The following is a 19,839-nucleotide window of genomic DNA, read 5'->3' as shown; positions in this document are numbered from 1 at the left end:
TTCTGAAACACTGCGTGATGTGCTGCCGGTGAGTCAGGGCTGTGTAGATGTGAGAGCGAGTCCCAGAATTGCTTGTGACAATGTCTGACAGGCTGTCATCCCCTTCTGACGGTGCTTGTTGGAGAGAGTGTTCCAATAACTACAGCTATATCACCTATAGCTACTGTCTCAGCAGTGGATGAATGATTGTTTGGAGGTTTGGCTATTTTAAGGGCAGAGATGGATGACCTGAGGGTGAGTTGATCAGCTCGGGGCTACAGACATCCCTCAAGTGTCAGCGGCGCGGGACAGTCTGTGATGTGCTGGAGAGGGTTAGTTGCCCGACGTGTTCTGGCTTTGTTTTTGTCTGAGTGTTTACTGTTCAGAGCAAGAGAGGTGGACTGTGAATGGGAGGGGTCACATGACATGATAATGATATCATCATCCTGAAAGCACTGATTGTTCCAAACACTGCAAGAAACAAAGACAGAATATCTGTCTATCTATCGTGTGTGTGTGTACTTTTCAGCTATTATTGCACACATTCTTTAAGAAAACATACAAATAATTAAGTTTTATATTTTGATATTTGTCAGATATATTTATAACTATTTGACATTTGATATATGTGTGAAAAATGATTGAATAATAAATATTTAAAAATAACTATTGCAGTCTGAAATATTTGCAGAATAAATATTACATTTGTAATATTACACAGAGCATGTAGAAATCTGAACTAGGGTAGCAGAAAAATCCTTAGTTTTGAGTTAAAGGGTTAGTTCACCCAAAAATGAAAATTCTGTCAGTAATTACTCACCCTCATGTTTTTCCAACCCCGTAAGACTTTCGTTCATCTTCGGAACACAAATTAAGATATGTTTGATGAAACCTGAGAGCTGGATCACTTCTTCATAGGCTGCTAGGTACTGTAATTCATATCTGCCAGCCCAGAAAAGTTAGTAAAGACATTGTTAAAATAGTCCAAGTGACTACAGTGGCTCAACCTTAAGTTTATCAAGCGACGAGAATACTTTTTGTGCGCAAAAACAAAACAAAAATAACTACTTTATTCAACCATCTCTTCTCTTCCATGTCATTCTCCTAAGCTGTTGACGTAGTGTAACAGCGCAGCGCTTCTGGGTTGTACGTCAGAACGTAGGCTCACTATTGGCCGACGCTGGTCATGGTGTGATGCTGGCCAATAGTGAGCCTACGTTCTGACGTACAACCCAGAAGCGCTGCGCTGTTACACTACGTGAACCAGGGCTGGACTGGGACAAAAAAACGGCCCTGGCATTTTGGCCCAGACCGGCCCACTACATATGATCATAAACATAACACTAAAAAAAAAGTAGCCTATGTCTAAACATAAATATAAAATTTCCATCTATTTGGATTACATAGTTTTAATATAAACAAATGAATAATCTGAATGTGATTCATATTTTTCAGTCATATATAAACGAAACAGATATGATTTATGTAATTGTATTATTAAACTAAATGTTATTCATATGTGTCTGTCATATGTAAATGAAACTGTAACAGACAAGCCTGTTACGAAGTCTTCTATCTGCAGTCTTTCTTCCACACCGCTAGGGGTGCTATGGTGCCTAAATGTGCTCCTTAAGTAAAGGTGGGTTTGTAGAGGAAGTTAGCAGAACAGCAGCAGTAGAAAGCATGGCTTACCTGCATTTGTGCTATGTCCTGTTTGGGAAATGTTCCATTTCAAGCTCAACTTAAAGTAAGGATTTGTTTTCTTTCCTGTTATTTAAAAGAATGCCATGATGATGATGATGATGATGATGATGATGATGATGATGATGTTTGTTGCTAAGAAGTTTGATACAGTTTATTTGTATGCATTTTAGAAGGACTCTTTATCGGTGACTTTAACACTGCATGTTGCAAACTAAATGTGGATTGTAAAGCCCAGAGGGATGTAAGCTTGGGACTTTTGGCTTACTTATGAGTATTCCTGATTTGGAAGAGTCTGATGCATGAGAACTGTTATCGTTTGGATTATTCATCTAAGGGACTGCTTCAACTTTTGACATTGTTTTATGAATTATACCATCAGATAAGACTTAGGAATTAGGAATTTCAATAAGGACTTTTAAGAATTGTGACTCTACAAGTACTGCGATTCGATATTGCAATTTTTTTTAACAATAGACCATCGGGAAAAGTTAAATCATACACTTATAGACTGTACATGATGTATAAGATGAGTCATATTTACAAAAACAAATCACATCTTTACTTCAGAAGCATCATACACATTCTCTTGAAAAAATTATTCAATAACAAATAAATTTTTTAACAGTTACTTGTCGCCACTTAGGCGAAACAATGTAATCGATAAATGCGTTATTTTAAGCATCAAGTTTCTATCAAAAGCTGATTTTGATCGCTATCGTAGACATCAGTGTTCATATTTGAACTTTAAACTTTTATCCAAGTACTTCTATGATCATTTTAACTATTGCATCACAGAAATAATGATACTATGAGGTTGAAAAGACTGTTTGTAAAGCTGTTTCATGACAACTCTCTCCGGGTCAGCGGCAGCGCCAACGCAGCTTTGAATGTTGTGATATGATTTTGTCAAAGTTTAATAGACAGACAAATTAAAAGATTGCGTGAGTGTTTGTATCGAGATCACAGTCTTTTAAAGATGAATCGTGCAGCTCTATTGTCGTATCTCTCTCTCAGCATATAAGTAGCGCGAGGGCTTTTCAGTGCTTTCAGTCTCACGTCTCTTCCACACGTCCACTTGGGATATTACGTCACTCAACACTCATAGATAACGACACATTTCATCCTCTGTTGTATGAAGGTAAATCAGTAGCAAAACTCGAGAGCACGTAAATGTGAATTTGAGAACTTGTACAATAAATATTCGTACTTGTACATGAACATTTACACTCACAGCTCCCATGTGAAAACCTGTAAAATAAAAATCTGAAGTTGAATGTTGTTGAAATTTACAATAGTCACAAACCTGTATTCTGAAGCTGCAGACAAGTAGACACAAATGTGTAAAATGCCATTCACAGAAATACAACGACAGACACAAACTTGTAATATATATTTTGCGTTTAATCTTACGTTCACATTCGCAGTACTACCTCAAATAAGCACTTGCAACTTCTCAAATCTGTCACTGCAATTTCAAATTTCGCGCCTTGACTTTTGCTACTCTTTTTGCGATATATCAGGTGCAAAACTAACTTGTGCACTTGAAACTCAGAGGCGGCGAGAGAGAAAGGGGGGCGGGAGCGGGGGGTTTAAAGGAGCCGTTTTATTGGTTGGCAGCTAGCCAATGAAATGGGACTTAGATGATGTCACGAAACCCGTGTGCACTGAAACGTTAACATGGCTTAATGCATTAGACTGATATTAAAAGAAATAAACGATTTTATCAAACTCAGTAAACACAATGCTTATAATGCATACTACAGAAAAGCAGATGAGCACAGAATATGAACACAACGCGTTTAATTGAGACAGTGGTATTAAAAGACCAAACTCAGGAAACACCATACAAACTAGATGTACCGCATCGCGGTACAAAATATGACCGCCGCTCAGGCCTGCACTGGCTTTCCACAAAAATAAATGACGTGGAGTAATTTGGCTGTATTGCGTGTTTATGTATATACCTAAAAAAAGTAATAGTATGTGCATGTCTTTCTGTGTGTGTGTGTGTATGTGTGTGTTTGTGTATGTGTGTGTCTGTGTGTGTGTGTCTGTGCGTGTATGTATGTGTGCATACATGTGTGTGTTTGTGTGTGTGTGTCTGTGCATGTGGATTTGTATGTGAGAGTATGGGTGTGTGTCTGTGCGTGTGGATGTCAGTGTGTGTGCATGCTTGCGTTTGTTTGTATTCCTGCATGTGTGTGTGTGACAATATCATCCTAAACCAGCAACCCTTCGCTCAACAGCACCATCTACAGGCCGATGAGTGTACAGTCACTAAATGTGCACATAAATGAATTTATTTTATACCCCCCCATGGATGAAATTCTACAAAACTTAGCAGAGGATACCCCCAGAGGATGTCAAGTTAATCATACACATGAAATATGGTGCAGTTCTGAACATCTCCACTGAAGATAGGGGCGATTAAAGCAGAATAATATTGCATTTTAATTTTTTATGGGAGGGGCGCAAATCACAAATGAGTGATTATGGGCTAGGTTGATGTGGGCCCTTAAGAGTAACATACCATAAAAATTTCTTCATCCTCGGTGCCACGGTTCAGGTAGTTATTTAGGAAAAACTGAATTTTTTGGGGTTTTTAGGGGGCCTAGTGCAGGGGGGGAGTGGCCCCCGGGGACCAAATTAAATTTTTCCGTAGAAGTGTAGTGGGGCTACATGCCCACCAAATTTCATGTTCCCCGGTGCTTCGGTGTCCCTGGTATCGTTGACGAAAAATTTACGGGGGCCCCAGCGCGGGGGGGGGAGTGGCCCCCGGGGACCAAACGAAATTTTTCCGTAAAAGTCTAGTAGACCAACATACCATAAAAATTTCTTCATCCTCGGTGCCACGGTTCAGGTAGTTATTTAGGAAAAACTGCATTTTTTGGGGTTTGGGGGGGCCCAGCGCGGGGGGGGAGTGGCCCCCGGGGACCAAACGAAATTTTTCCTTAGTCTAGTGGGGCTACATGCCCACCAAATTTCATGTTCCCCGGTGCTTCGGTGTCCCTGGTATCGTTGACGAAAAATTCAGTAAGGTGACGAAAAAAAAAAAAAAAAACTTTGACAATCCTTATATGACCGCTTTCGCTAGCTACGCTAGCGGCGGTCATAATAAAGCAAAGCAATTGAGCTCTGAATATGGATGCAACGAGTTTAATTGTACGTTTTCCTCCCATAGAAAACAAAGAAAACGCTTAAGGCTTAACGGACCAACAGTTATAAAAAAAACAAAAAAAAACATAATTCGTTAAATTATTAATAAAACACAGGCAGCAAGTTTATTTGCACTGAACACACATTTGCTTTCTTTCATCATATTCTGTGCTCATCTGCTTTTCTGTAGTATGCATTATAAGCAACCTTTTTACAGGTTTTCACATGGGAGCTGTGAGTGTAAATGTTTATGTACAAGTACGAATATTTATTGTACAAGTTCTCAAATTCACATTTACGTGCTCTCGAGTTTTGCTACTGATTTACCTTCATACTGTTGGAACGAAAGTGGCTAACTTCTGTCAACCTCATTTACAAGCAAGGACAAAAATAAAGCAATTGAATTTGAATTAATATCGATTCTAAAAGAAGAAGAAAACTATTTTAGAATCGTAAAAAAAAAAAAAAAATCGCGATAGCTAGGTGAATCGATTTTTTTTTTTTTCTCCCAGCCCTACTGCTCAGTGTTCATATGTGTGCACACTACAGAGTTAAAGTACCATTGAAGCAGTGTTGAAGGTAATGAGATAATTAACTGATGATTAAGCATTAATGATGAACACCTGCTGTTAACAAGCAGGGTCTCTGAAGAAAAGAAAAACAAGAACTACATCTGACTTAAAGCCACAGCCTTAGATGAAATCAACTGAAGATAAAAGAAGACATTAAATCTCTGAAGATCTCTACAGAGGAGGATTAAACAACTTAAGCAACAGCATTGCCAGCTTCACTTATTACTAACCAGATGTAATTTACGTTTTAATAAAAATAATAGTTTCATTTGAAGTCATCATGAATGGTGGTCAGTGTTTGCTTTAGTTAGGCTCTTGACCCTTGACTCTTTAATATTAGATTTTTTCTGGCTGCTGTAATTGTGTGTTTATAAAGCACATTTGTGGCAAAAAAGCCAAGAGAAAATGTGATCAGGTGATGTTGGCTGTTTTTAAAGTATGAGATGTGTTGGCCCAAAAACCACGTCGGCCCATCGGGAAAGTGCCCAGTCTGCTCGATGGCCACTCCACCCCTGACGTGAACTCACTCAGAGGCCCACACAGAAGAAAATGAATAGTTGAATAAAATTGTTATTTTTGTTTGTTTTTGCGGACAAAAAGTATTCTCGTCGCTTGAAAAACTTAAGGTTGAGCCACTGTAGTCACTTGGACTATTTTAACAATGTCTTTACTAACTTTTCTGGGCTGGCAGATATGAATTACCTAGCAGCCTATGAAGGAGTGAGCCAGCTCTCAGATTTCATCAAACATATCTTAGGCCTCATTTACACATAGCCAGGTTAGAGAAACGAATATTTCCCCCCCTCCGTTTTAAATAATAACATTGTGCACACAACATCGTTTTCAAAAAAGTTGTCATTTACATCGACCCGCATAAATATGCCGTCGAGTGCCGTCATAACTATGCCAAACCTATGGGCGGCAGTGTAGGGAGAAGGATAAAGCCATGCAAGCCAATCAGAATCCTCAGAATCGACAACAACGAATAACACGAGCGACACATAGGGCGCTCACATGACGTTAAGCATTTTCTGACGCATAATGTGACGTCACGTTTGAGAACCTAAAACCCCCTTTCTCCCAGTTGACACGGCAACATATAACCGGCGTTATCAGAAATCTCCACTCTGGCCGGAGTTTTTAGAAATAATCGTTTTCTGTGATAAAAACGGGGTTTTCGTGTAAATGAGAGGCCAAACAGGGAAATATCTGCGTCTTCCCTTCGTGTAAATGGGGCCTTAATTTGTGTTCCGAAGATGAACGAAAGTCTTACGGGGTTGGAACAACATGAGGGTGAATGTAAGGCAAATGTCATGCAAAACTAATGCAAAATCATTGGTCGAAAGGTGTGGGAGCCCTGCGTAATGAGATTATGAAAGCAGATGCGATTTTATTGTTCACTGTGGAGGAGATTAGTGTCAGTAATATTACCGTCAGAAACATTCATCATCCTTTCTAGGGACCTGAAATACAAATTAATGTGTGCAAGGACCCTAACCCTAAGTATAACACGCCTCTTTTATTCTTTTAGCTTAGATTTTTTTTTTGTACTGTCCAACTAATTATAATATTAATACTTATTTGACAATATTATGTAATTTGGTTTTGTTTGTTTGTTTTTTTCTGTTATATATTTTTTTTAAATAAGTGAATTGTTTTGCTGACATTACCCATGTTTTCCCCCACACAAATTGCACCTGCACACCATTGACTTCCTTTTATTTGTTTTGCCATGGGAGTTTGCATATCCCTTAATATTGAAATATTTTATGAATTACTTATTTGCCTGCTCTACTTTGAGAAGAGACAAATCAGTGGTGCTTTATTAAATTTCCTTTTGCATTTGGTAATTTGTATTTATTTGATACTAAATGCTTTTAGAGAGACATAATGCAGATATTATGGTGCCAGCAGTCAGTGTGTACACCATTGAATGTCCTTGGTGCAACTGCATGCCTTTTCCTGACTGTTAGAGGGGATTCACCCACCCCTCTTCCTCTCTTCTCACTCTCATTGGCTTGATCTTCCTCGTCACTCCTTCTTCCTATGCTGCGTTAGCCAATCAGATCCACCGCTCCCAATCAGCGTGCACGTGATTGGCTGGCTGGCCTGTGATGCTGCTGCCTCTCTTTAAGAAGCAGTCTAGACTGCAGTGACAGGTTTTTCAATGAGAATCGCACTGCTGTTGTCCTGCAACACGTCTGACTCTCCATCTGGCATTTCCTCATACTACATTTTACACAACGTTCGCACATCTTTTCTTTGTCTGAATCCATTGACCAGTCTCATTGTTCCTGTTTTACTGGCATAAGTCAGCACATCAGTTTAGCATTTTCCCATCCTTTCATTCATGATCCCTCACGTTTAATCAGTCCATCTTTCGTTTTTCCAACCTTTTTCTGATCCCACTTTCCAAAAAAGGGGGGAAACACTGAGCACTGCGTAGCCCAAAGGTGAGTACACTTGATTAGAGTTTATAGTGCTGCAGTCATTACAGGCATATTTTTACTGCACTCTCTCCTTTCTTCTTGTGTCGTGTCTAATGCAACAGGTTCTGAATGTACCTCATATATTGGACAGGGCATGGCAGTATCAAGACGAATGCATTGTAGAAACTACTAACTAGCTAGCGTGCATTGTATTACTTACTATGTATTAAAAAAAAACACATCTCTCTTCCTGTGTTTACCAATCAAATTATAAGCTGAATGCTTTTAATATTCAGATTAGTTAGGTGATATTCTTCTCCCAGTGCTTGTTTCGTGTCCCAGGGTTTAAAAGTGTCCCAAGGTGTCATAACTTTCATTGTATGAAATTTTTTCTGTGTAAAGCTGTGAGAGGCATCATAAATTGTTGAGAATAGAGGGTTTACGCACCTGTAGTTTGCGTGTATAGGCCTTTAAAGGGATAGTTCACCCAAAAATGAAGATTTAGTTGTCATGTTCTCCCCCTCTTGTGAATCCAAACTTGTATGACTGGGTTTCTTCTGTGGAACATAAAAGATATTTTGAGTGTTTTTGTTTTTGTCAGTGGTAACCAAAACTAGCAGAAGAAGGTAAGTCATACAGGTTGGGAACTATTATGAGGGTGAGTAAATAAGAAATAATTTTCATTTTTGGGTGAACTATCCCTTTAAGTGTGTCTTGAAATTATGCAAGTATGCTCCCAGACTGATGACATTTCTCACATTTTAAACAAGGTCAACCTTGTGAGCAAATAATAATGTAGCCTTTTAATCTCTGAATAAGGTGGTTGTCTTCTCATAAAAGAATCAGTTCAGCAATAGTATGAAAAATAGGCTTTGACTGGTGCCGTCAGCAAATTGTTGCTTAACCTGTTACATAGTTGCTAAAGAGCTGAAGGGCTGAAAAGCAATAGACCTCAAATATCTGAGAGCATCAGAAGAATCTAATTTCATCCAAATTGTCTCAGCTTATCACCTGTCCTGATGTCACATGACAGTAGTAGTGTTTTGGCATTGCATCCATTTTCCAAAAATACGCTGTAACCATTATTAGTTCTAAAATTCACCTCTGTAAAATCCAGACCTGCTATTAGTATGCATGAGACATTTATATCTCAAGACTGCTTTATTTTTCTGAAAAACCCAACATCTGCTGCTTGTTGTTATAACTCCATTAGAAGTTCACTAACTACTAGCACTTTTTATGTACTTAATTAAACAGATATTCAATAAATATACAGCTGTATGTGCGTCATTTTTGATATATATATATATCTTACCAGTTATTTTGAAGGCCTTAATTTAAGATTGTCATGTTTAGGACAAATTGTACTATGTACTTTCACTGCAGTAGCTCACACTGCGTCCTCCGCTATTTTTCAGATGTGCTTGTATCAAACTACTGTATCGATATAAACAGTATTGCCTCATTCCATATCGTTTCTAAAAAATATATCAATATACATCGTACAAACTCGATATACCGCCCAGCCCTAATCTCTATATCAATCAAAGGTTTGGAGTTAGTATATGATTTATAAAAAATATATTTTTTTAAACGTCTCATGCGCTCAAAGGATGCATTTATTTGATTAAAAACAGTAATATTATGAAATATTATTTCAATTTAAAATATATATTTTTCTATTTTAATATATTTTGAAATGTAATTTATTCCTGTGATAGCAAAGCTGGATTTTCAGCATCATCACTCCAGTCTTCAGAGTCACATGATCCTTCAGAAATCATTCTAATATGCTGATTATAAATTCTAATAGAATGCGATTTCCCAGCCTGTTGAACGTGATTTTAACCGAGTAGGACACTAGTCCAGTCATTTTATGAAAAAAGGTTGAACAAATTGCAACAGAAGCAAACTCAACTGATTTTGTATCCTCAATATGTCCTGAGTAAGGAAATAAAAGCCCCTAAGAATCCCATTAGGGGAAAGTTTCGAAAAAGACCCAAATATAGCCTATTCAATTCATATACCTATTCATTCTTTTTCTTACGTGAATAGGGTACAATTTTTAACCTTTAGATATCACCATGAAAATTACTGAGTTGATTACTTACAACAAGACAAACAAAAAATGTATTACAAGTTTTTTTTAATTGTTTGTTAACATGGACAAACTGTGCATAATCTAATTACGTACTTTAGCGTATTAATAGGGTATATTTGGTTCTTTTTCTAAACTTTCCCCTAATGGGATTCTTCAGCTGGGCTTTTTTTCCTTACTCAGGACATATTGAGGATACAAAATCAGTTGAGTTTGCTTCTGTTGCAATTTGTTCAAGGTAGACCTCCATTTTGGCTTAAAATGACTGGACTACACTGTATCGGGTTCTTTTTATCTAGTTGTAAAGTTAATGGTCTGCGCTAGATTGAATTGCAAAAATTAGGACCGTTTCAGACAGGTTTCTTGAACTCCCTATTTCTGCCCCCCTTGGCGTTGATGGCATAGACCGCAGCAATTCATATTTTGTCAGAGCCTCAAGTAGGGATGGGACGGTATGAAAATTTCATATCACGAGTGACCAAATTATAGTGACAGGTTTGTTAAAACGAGATGAAAGTGTTAAAAAAGAACTTTATGCTCACACTGAAAACAGTTTTATATTTGAAAATCAACAAACAACAAATAATACAAGCAGCTCTATGCACTTTTTTAAGCAAGATTATAATCTGTGGCATGACCGTCGTCAATAGCAACGCATTATAACCAAAGTCTGTTATAACACAGCGCACATCCACGTATCACAACGGACTGCGCAGCACGCGCTCTCTCGTTTCATTTCATTCAAATACAACTTGCATCTCCGTTTTTGATTGTATTTAAAATGAAATCAGAGTTGATTTATTGTTTTACAGAGTTCGATTAATATTGCTGTGATCATCTTGTCTGGACAATTGTTTTGTAACTTACGCTGTACAAAATGGATTTATAAACAGGTAAGATTTAAAACATTAATCTCAATTCAATATGTCCCCGTAGTTAAAAAAAAAAAAAATCAGTGTAATAAGTGTACAGTGATATACATTATTATCCCTTAAATGTCACTCTTAATAGTGTTTGAACTTGTTCGTTCGTCTTTGGCTCAAAGCCACTTGCTGCGAACTTTTCTTCGCGGAAGCTTCACGTTTATTTCAAGTGAGTGAGTGAGATCAAATATTTCAACTCAAAAACAACATTTTGTGCCCAATTATTTCCCAGACGTAGTTTTGGTATTGAGGTCAAAGTTAACTTGCCTTGCGTTCGCTATAAACATGGTCACACAAGACGAGACGACTCGGCAGATGTGAATGTTTCCACCGTATTCGCTCCGTGCACGGCGACCGTTCCGTTGACGTTCGAACTTGAGTGTGGGCCAGTACTTCCGGTGATCTGACAGCGAGAGCGAGAGACAACAGCGACCGAGTTCCATTACCGCAGAGATATTTTTTCACAATGAGTGTTTTTAGGATTCAAAAGAGGTGACTTGCCTTTCAGAGGGTGACAGCCTCAGCACCGTCTCCATTGACTTTGCATTGCGAGAGGCTGTCTCCTTGTCATTTCTAACTTAACGTTATAACAAAAAACAAAACAATGTCGAAAAGCTGCTATGTGACAAGGTGTACAGCAAACAAGCTAAAAATCCCAGAAATACGTTTTTATAATCTGTCGACCCCAAAAAACAAGCATTTAAGGACACAAAAGTGGATACAAGCGCAAGGTGTCATATTACTCTGAGAACTCCGTCCACTGGAGCAGGGAACGTAATCGGCGATTACGGAGTTCTCAGAGTAATATGACACCTTGCGCAAAAATTACGTATTTTCACAGTCTTATACCTCAGCAGTTTTACATCAAGCTGCGACTTTTTTTACTTTAAAATGTATCTTTTAAATTGACAAACATCATATGTGTAAATCAGGGCACAATTCAAACGAGATCAAAATATTTGTTGTCTCTCGCCATTGACTACCATACAATATTTTTCCGAACTAAGGTCCCATGGTGGTCGACCGGAAGGGGAGGGACTTAGGCTCTCTATAGCTAGCTTACAAAAATATATAAAATAGGGCTGTCAAAAGATTAATCGCGATTAATCGCATCCAAAATAAAAGTTTGTGTTTACATAATATATGTGTGTACTCTGTATAATTATTTTGTGTATGTATATAAATACACACACATGCATGTATATATTTAAGAAATATTTGCATACATATACTGTATATATTTATATATAATTTATATTATATATAAATATAATTTTTTTATATATAATTTACACATTTTTCTTAAATATATACAAGCATGTGTGTGTATTTATATATACAAATTTAATTATACACAGTACACACACATATATTATTTTAACACAAACTTTTATTTTGGATTCGATTAATCGCGATTAATCTTTTGACAGCCCTAATATAAAACTGACATTTGGATATTTTACTTACCAGTGACAAAATGTTGACTGCATTTTTTAGTGCATACTGAGTGTCAGGATCCCAATTTACCCATTCGTTCCAGCCTGTACCCACTTTTGTGTCAGTTTTTGGGGTCGACAGATTATAAAAACTTATTTCTGGGTTTTTTTTTTTTTTGCTTGTTTGCTGTACACCTTGTCACACAGCAGCTTTTAGGCATTTTTCTGTCTTTTGTTATAAGTCATAAATGACAAGGAGGCAATGGCAATGCAAAGTCAATGGAGACGGTTGGATTGTTTTCCCCCCCCGTGGGCGTGGTCTTTAGATTATGACACATTGCGCTCTGTCTCTATTGTAATGACCATCCCAGATTAAGTTTCACTTAGGACTTTTTTAAAAGCCAAAATATGACCACACCTCAGATTTGGTCCTCTTAAAAGGCTGAAGAATATCCCGAGCACGGTCACTGCCTTCCGCCATTCCTTCAAAAAAAAAACAAAAAAAAAAACATTGCGCGCTGCGCCTGCGTCAGAATGTTGCTGGCTGGACAGGATTTACAGTGAGTTATTAAAATCGCGATAATCAAACACGGTTTTAATGATAATAAGATTTTAACCGTCAGTACATTTTATCGTGGTTTATAGTGAAACTGGTAATCGTCTCATCCCTAGCCTCCAGTAAATTAAGTGTTATTTTGTTTAGTTGTCTGTTCAGAGTCGTGGGAGAATCGTGATCTCTGTTTGAAAAAAATAAAAGAAAATATATATATATATATATATAAATATAGCTGCGAGCAGCGATTGCGGGCCCAAGCCGGTGGCACCGCCACCCTGGTGCATTTAGTTGCACTAAAGGCACCGTGGTGGCGGTGTCACCAGCTTGGGCCCTCCATCGCTGCTCGCAGCTATATTTATATATATATATATATATATATATATATTAGGGCTGTTTTCGACTAAGGATTTTCATAGTCGAATCTGATTCGTTAGATTTTGCCGTAGTCGAACCTTTTTTTTTTTAGATGGCAGCTAGATTTTTTCCATTTCAAACAAAAGAGCTAAAAAAACTAAAAGAAAAACATGGTGTGTAACAAATACATTTTATTCATTTAAAGCCAGATGAACAAAACATATCACACATATATCATAACATTTGGTGAGAGAAATTTGGTGATCGTTGTTTAGGTACATTAAACCACGTAAAGCTTTTTCACGCCCATGAGAACCGTGTGGAGTCAACTCACAGCTGCTCTGCTGCCCTGCTGAAAATGTGAAGCAGAAACGCTTAATGTCAGATAACGTCCATAATAATTGGACTCTGGGTTCGATTTTTTTTACCATTTTCAGTGGTTATGAGGAGCAATATGAGAGGGAAATTTGGTAATCATTGTTTAGGTACATTAAACCACGTAAAGCTTTTTTCACGTTAGGACTTATAAAGCCCATGAGAACCGTGTGGAGTCAACCCACAGCCGCTCCGCAGCGCTGCTGAAAATGTGAAGCAGATTTTTGAATACATTTTTATTTATTTACATTAGTAAGTTACAGGACATCGTCTTTCAAAACATGACCTGCGCGAAAGCGAAAAAAAAAAAATTTTGTACCCAGCCCTTCTGAAAATGCGAATGCGTCTCTGTCCCCAGCACATTTCAAACCAAACTGACACCCATGTATTCGACTATGAGGTTCATAGTCGAATCAGACCTCTCCGAATCGAATCGTCGAATCCTCGACTATTAGAAGTCAGCCCTAATATATATATATATATATATATATATATATATATATATATATATATATATATATATATATATATATATATATATATATATATATATATATATATATATATATATATATATATATATATATATCGGACAAGTAATATTCTCTGTCTTGTCACTTTAAAATATATATATATATATAAAATTCAGAGGCCGATTTTGCAAATAAATCCACATTCAAACCAAAATATCTGACTTCCTGTTGGTCAGAGCTAATGACTGTAAATTAGAAACTTGTCCGGCTCGATGAGACCAATATATGTACTGATTTTTGTAACTGTGGGTAAAAGTACCCCCCCCCCCCATTTTGCCAAAAGCATTTTGAAAGTGACACAGTTCTTGTTGCCAGTTGGTGGTGCTATAACTTTGACTCACAATAGTTGCATCCATCTGACCGGCCTCTTACCACGAACATACTGCTGAAGTTTCATCAAGATCAGTTAATGTGTGCAGAAGTTATAACACTTCGTGTCTCTCTTTTCTCGCCATAAATTTGTTTCCTCGCCACGGCCAAACCGTTCGAGATATCAAAAATCCGTCCGCAATTTAGCATCCTCAATGTCTTGACTTCATGCACACCGAGTTTGGTGGGGATGGGATGAATTTTCTAGGAGGAGTATTTCACATTCCACAGCAAGCGTTTTCCAAACAACCCATATTAGCCGACTTCCTGTTGGGCTGGCGTGAAACTTGACAGAGGGAAAGTTGTTCGGCCCGATGAGATCTATATGTGTACCGAGTTTCATATTAATTCATGCAAGCGTGTTTGATATATGGACCAAGTTTTCAGACCCCGTTCAAGGGGGCGCTGTTGAGTCCCCCTGCCACGCCCGTTTCTGAAACTTTGCACATGTCTACTGGCTAATAAATGTGATGTATCTGTCGAGTTTCATCCAATTTCAAGCATGCTAAGAGTCTCAAACGCATCCGAAAAGAATATTAAAGTTTGATGCGTTGCCACGGCAACAGTATCTAAGATATCAATAATCCTTTCACAGGTCTACATCTGCCGTGTGTCTACATTATACACATAAAGTTTGAAGCAAATCGGGTAAAAATAAGAGAGTGATTTCAAAGCATTTTGAAAGTGACACACTTCCTGTTGCCAGTTGGTGGTGCTATAACTTTGACTCACAAAGGTCACATCCATGTGATCGGCCTCTTACAACGAATACACTGCTGAAGTTTCAGCAAGATCAGATAATGTATGCAGAAGTTATAACACACTTCCTGTGTCCCATTATTCGCCATAAATTCGTTTCCTCGCCACGGCCAAACCGTTCGAGATATCAAAAATCTGTTCGCAAGAATTCATCCTCAATGTCTTGACTTCATTCTCACCGAGTTTTGCGGCGATCGGATGAATTCCCTAGGAGGAGTATTTCACATTCCATTGTATGCGTTTTCCAAACAACGTATAATAACCGACTTCCTGTTGGGCTTTTGTAAAACTCAGAGCACGAAAGTTGTGCGGCCCGATGAGATCTATATGTGTACTGAGTTTCATATTATTACATGCAAGCTTGTTTGATATATGGACCAAGATTTCGGACCCCATTCCAGGGGGCGCTGTCGAGCCCCCCGCCACGCCCAGGTACCAGCTTCAGTCCGGTCCTGATGGCCGCGGGTTCTGACCCGTGTGCAAAGTTTCAAGAGTTTTTGAGCATGTTAAGGGCCCCAAAAGTGGCAAAAAGGCAAAAAAAAAAATAATGAAAAAAAAAAAAAAAATCCTTACGAAAACAATAGGGCCTTCGCCCTTTCAGGGCTTGGGCCCTAATAATCTTGTGATTCTCAATATATCCAGAATCTTGCAGCTATACTATACAGACCATCTTTTGTGACAAAGTCAACAACCATGTGATGTTTGATACGTGAGGTGTTGCCATTCACGGGACTCTTGCACACAATCAGTAAATACTTTGAGCATGTATTAGTCTGGCTTTCACACTCTTTACATTTAATTCCCTTTAAACAAAAGGCTTAGTGAAGTGGAAGAATGTGCCGTTGTCCCCCCTCAAGTTGACTTCGGTATCAGTTCTGAGCAGTGATTTTTTTTTCAGCCTCTGCATTGCAGGTCTGGCCTGTGGTGAGAACGCTCTGTAATTTTACAGGTGTTTGTTTTGACGTCACTACATGATGGTATACTGTGTCTTTGTAATGCTTTAAAGTCCATTCTGTCATCAGCTGTTGACTGATGCTCTAAATACTGTACTGTCCCCCTGTGGTGTGGGATCAGTCGTTCCGATAAACAGGACTGATCAGATTTCACCAAGCACATAGTGGCCCTTTTACAGCCCTGCCGTTTTCCAATGAATTTGACCCACTAAGATTCTTAGAGCGGGGAAAGCAGGAAGCAAGGAGGCTGTAAGCGGGTATTAGGGGCTGCGTCTCCGCAGTGTTGCACAGTGCAGCTGGAGCACGACTTGCTGTACTGTTTCGCCTCGGTGGGAGACTCAAACCTGAAACAAAGCCAAGAAGCAGAGAGGAGGTGTGAAGCACGAGTGAATGTTTTGCAGTGCTTACTGCGCTGTTATATTCTGTTATGGACGTACACTGTGTCTTGGTCACACCTGAACGCTTCGCCCTTGGTGTCGTAGTGTAAGGTGGCCAGTTAATGTAAGTGATCAAGTGGTTTTCTTACTGTTTTATGTAATGCTATTTGATATCTTATTTTAAAATTCCATGCTTTTTGTTAAATCATTGTACTTTCATTACATATAGCGCATTTTCATGTTAATTTAATTTTAACATACCAGATGTCTGTATGGTTATTTTGGTCTGTCTCTCTTCAAAGTTCTCGACTTTTCGGACTCTTTCCAACGATTAAAATCATACAGTAACATCATAATCTGTTGAAATATTCAATTCATTGTAGTCAAATGAATTTCTGATTATTAATCCTGATACCACATGATTTTCCCCCTTATTCCAAACAATGTAACATTCCTTTACATTTTTTTTAACAGCATGGCAGGAAGACAAGTAAATTCGTGTTTAATTTTCTGAATTATTACATAAATTGTTCTGTATTTATGCTCAACCTTCAGCCCTGTTACTCAAGTTATTGTGAGGGGGAAAAATTACCAAACAAATATTTTTCTTAAATCTATGGAAAATAGCTACAAACTAACATAAGTTCCTAACTAGCTAGCCCTTTTTGAATGGCAATTTAACCCTGTTACACATTCTGGTGTGTTTATTTATTTATTTTTAATTATGAATTTTGCCTTTTAAAATGTTTAGTACTAGAAAGAATGTATTTATGTGTCTTAAAGGTTGAATTCTTGAGGTTTATAGTAACCATTGTCTTGTCTTAAGGAAAGAACCTCCTTTTTGACCGTTTGTTGAAGTTTGATGTTGAGTTTTTGACTCTAGTTTGTACTGTATATGTAAAACTATCAAACTTTTTGTGAAACTTATTAAATAAATATTTTTCTTATATTTATGGAAAACTGCTACAAACCAACATGTAGTTCTTACAGCTAACCCTTCCTGATAACCCTAATTTTAGGGTTCTCCCTGTTACTTAGGGGTGGGCGATTATTCTGGTAGACACTATTAACCAGTAGAATTTTGTCAACCGGTAGAGATTATGGACTATCGTCTATCGCGATTATGCTCATGTGACGTTGCTGTGCTGTATGCTTGTCACGAAAGCTCAAGTTTGCATGAGTTTTTAAGCATTGTGGTTTAAAAACAAGTGATTTTAAACCGTTGAGGCGCAATAGGCAGCTAAACGGAACTCATTTCGCTATATGCGCGCACTCTGTAAGAGTCTGTTTCTCAGCGCTGTCTGTTATTTTTTCCTTGAATGGTTAAATACACACACTTGTATGTCAAAATATCTGTCTTTGCGAGTATACTAGTAAATACAGTAATTTATGCCTTAAGTGAGCGTACACAGTTGAGATGGGAAACACGTGTAACAGTTTAGTGGATCCGGGCATGTCTTAAAGTGACAGCAGCCTAATATATTTGTTCTGTCTGCTCTTGATTTAATATATTTGTACTGTCTGCTCTTGATTTAATATTTTTTTCTAAATTTAATAAGAACAAATGTATGTTTAATTTACACAGTAAAGACCACACAGTGGGTTTTTTTTATAAGTTTGATTACTTCATACAATTTATGTAGCATTTCTAATTTAGCTCTTAAGTTTTTCAGGTAGGTCTATTTTAGTTGTATCTGTTCTATTGTAGTTTTTTTTTTTATCCTGTTGCTTGTAATTAGTTTTATTTGTTCTTATTTTATCACGGACTGTTTACATGTCTTCATTAAGCTTGAGTTTTTTATTTAGGCTAGTATTGGTTTTTTGTGATATTGACATTGGTGACAAGAATTATAAAATGTCTATGGTATCAAAGTTTGATATTAAAAAAACCTATATCATTTATATCATTTTTATTTCATGTTTATTACTATTATCAATACATTTTTCACATTCCTTGACGTCCCCAACACCTGTCTGTCCAACTTTTCCATTTCCCATGGTCTGTTTGGCTACATTATGCAGTCCATAAGGAAAGTGTGAATACTGTGTAATGATGTCCTTGTCTCTCTTGTTTTGACAGCTGAAGGCATCCTTGTGGACAGGACACTTTAGAGGGCCAAATAATGGAATGCTCTCTCCTGCCTACACTGCTCAGCACTCTACAGACTGAGGTTAAACGGCTTAGTTAGCAGTGTACCTCTCCCCCAAGAACTCTTTTAACCTGGGGAAAGTTGGGAGAAAAAAAAAACGAGCAAAGGAGAATTTCCTTCGTAGTACAGCACCTTAATCCTGTTCTTTGTAGTTGGTTGTTTGGCATTCATTTGTAAGCTTTGCGTGAACAAAATCCAAGATGGAAACCGATTCGTACCTGTGGATGGTCGTGCTTGGCTTCATTATAGCCTTCATCCTGGCATTTTCAGTGGGGGCCAATGACGTGGCAAACTCGTTTGGCACAGCGGTCGGGTCAGGAGTGGTGACGCTACGTCAGGCCTGTATCCTGGCTTCCATATTTGAGACCCTGGGCTCCATGCTCCTTGGTGCCAAAGTCGGGGAAACCATTCGGAAGGGAATTATAGATGTTACTTTATACAATGAAACTGTGCCGGTATTGATGGCTGGAGAAGTCAGCGCCATGGTTGGTAAGTAATGGCTCGTTTAAAGTTGAAACCTCAGCGTTTCATTTAGAAGATTAATGATGGAGAAGCTTAGCGAGGCATTTGTTTATTCTTTGTAGCCTGCCAGGTTCTGGGAGTTATGATTACATGTTTTATAGTGAGTTGCTATAGAGTGACTTAGCTGATGCCGGAGTTAAATTTTAATCTAGACATGTAAAACTCAAAGTTAGAACATTGCATAGATGGTTTAAAAGTTGAGTAATGAAATCAAACATGTCTTTGGAAGTTCTTTAATGTCAGTTGGTAGTGAATAGCTATATTGTAACAACTTTAATAGTATCCCGTCCATAGACTGTATTGAAGACAGAAGAGAAGAGAACATATGGCTGAAAGACTTTTTTTTTGCTCCACCTCCCACTCATATTCCCGTCTCTTTCAGGGTCTGCGGCTTGGCAGCTCATTGCCTCTTTTCTGAAGTTGCCCATTTCTGGAACTCATTGCATTGTGGGATCAACTATTGGCTTCTCCATGGTTGCTATTGGCACTAAAGGAGTACAGTGGATGCAGTTAGTCAAAATTGGTAAAAAAATCCATTATGAAATTCATTATTTATCATACTATGGTAGTTATTTGATCGCCAGAAAACATTTT

At 37.9% G+C, this 19,839-nt stretch overlaps 1 protein-coding gene across 3 annotated transcripts in view; it reads left to right on the top strand.

The window, feature by feature from the left end:
• Positions 1 to 19,839, top strand: part of slc20a2 (solute carrier family 20 member 2) — a 52,666-nt gene that overhangs the window by 10,775 nt on the left and 22,052 nt on the right. The window contains exons 1-3 of one of the 3 annotated variants that reach the window (XM_081349664.1): positions 1,627 to 1,726; positions 18,654 to 19,212; positions 19,628 to 19,768. In XM_081349664.1, coding sequence (XP_081205790.1) covers positions 18,924 to 19,212; positions 19,628 to 19,768 — 430 coding nt within the window. In that variant the 5' untranslated portion in view covers positions 1,627 to 1,726; positions 18,654 to 18,923. Of the gene's footprint in view, positions 1 to 1,626; positions 1,727 to 16,573; positions 16,698 to 18,653; positions 19,213 to 19,627; positions 19,769 to 19,839 lie in introns of those variants that run through there. The other 2 variants (XM_081349665.1, XM_081349663.1) reach the window with 2 other exon arrangements.

This window comes from Scardinius erythrophthalmus (assembly GCF_964197995.2).
Source record: "Scardinius erythrophthalmus genome assembly, chromosome: 20".
Lineage (NCBI taxonomy): Eukaryota > Metazoa > Chordata > Actinopteri > Cypriniformes > Leuciscidae > Scardinius > Scardinius erythrophthalmus.
The sequence above is the reverse complement of the archived record's forward strand: the minus strand, read 5'-3'. Positions and strand labels throughout refer to the sequence as shown.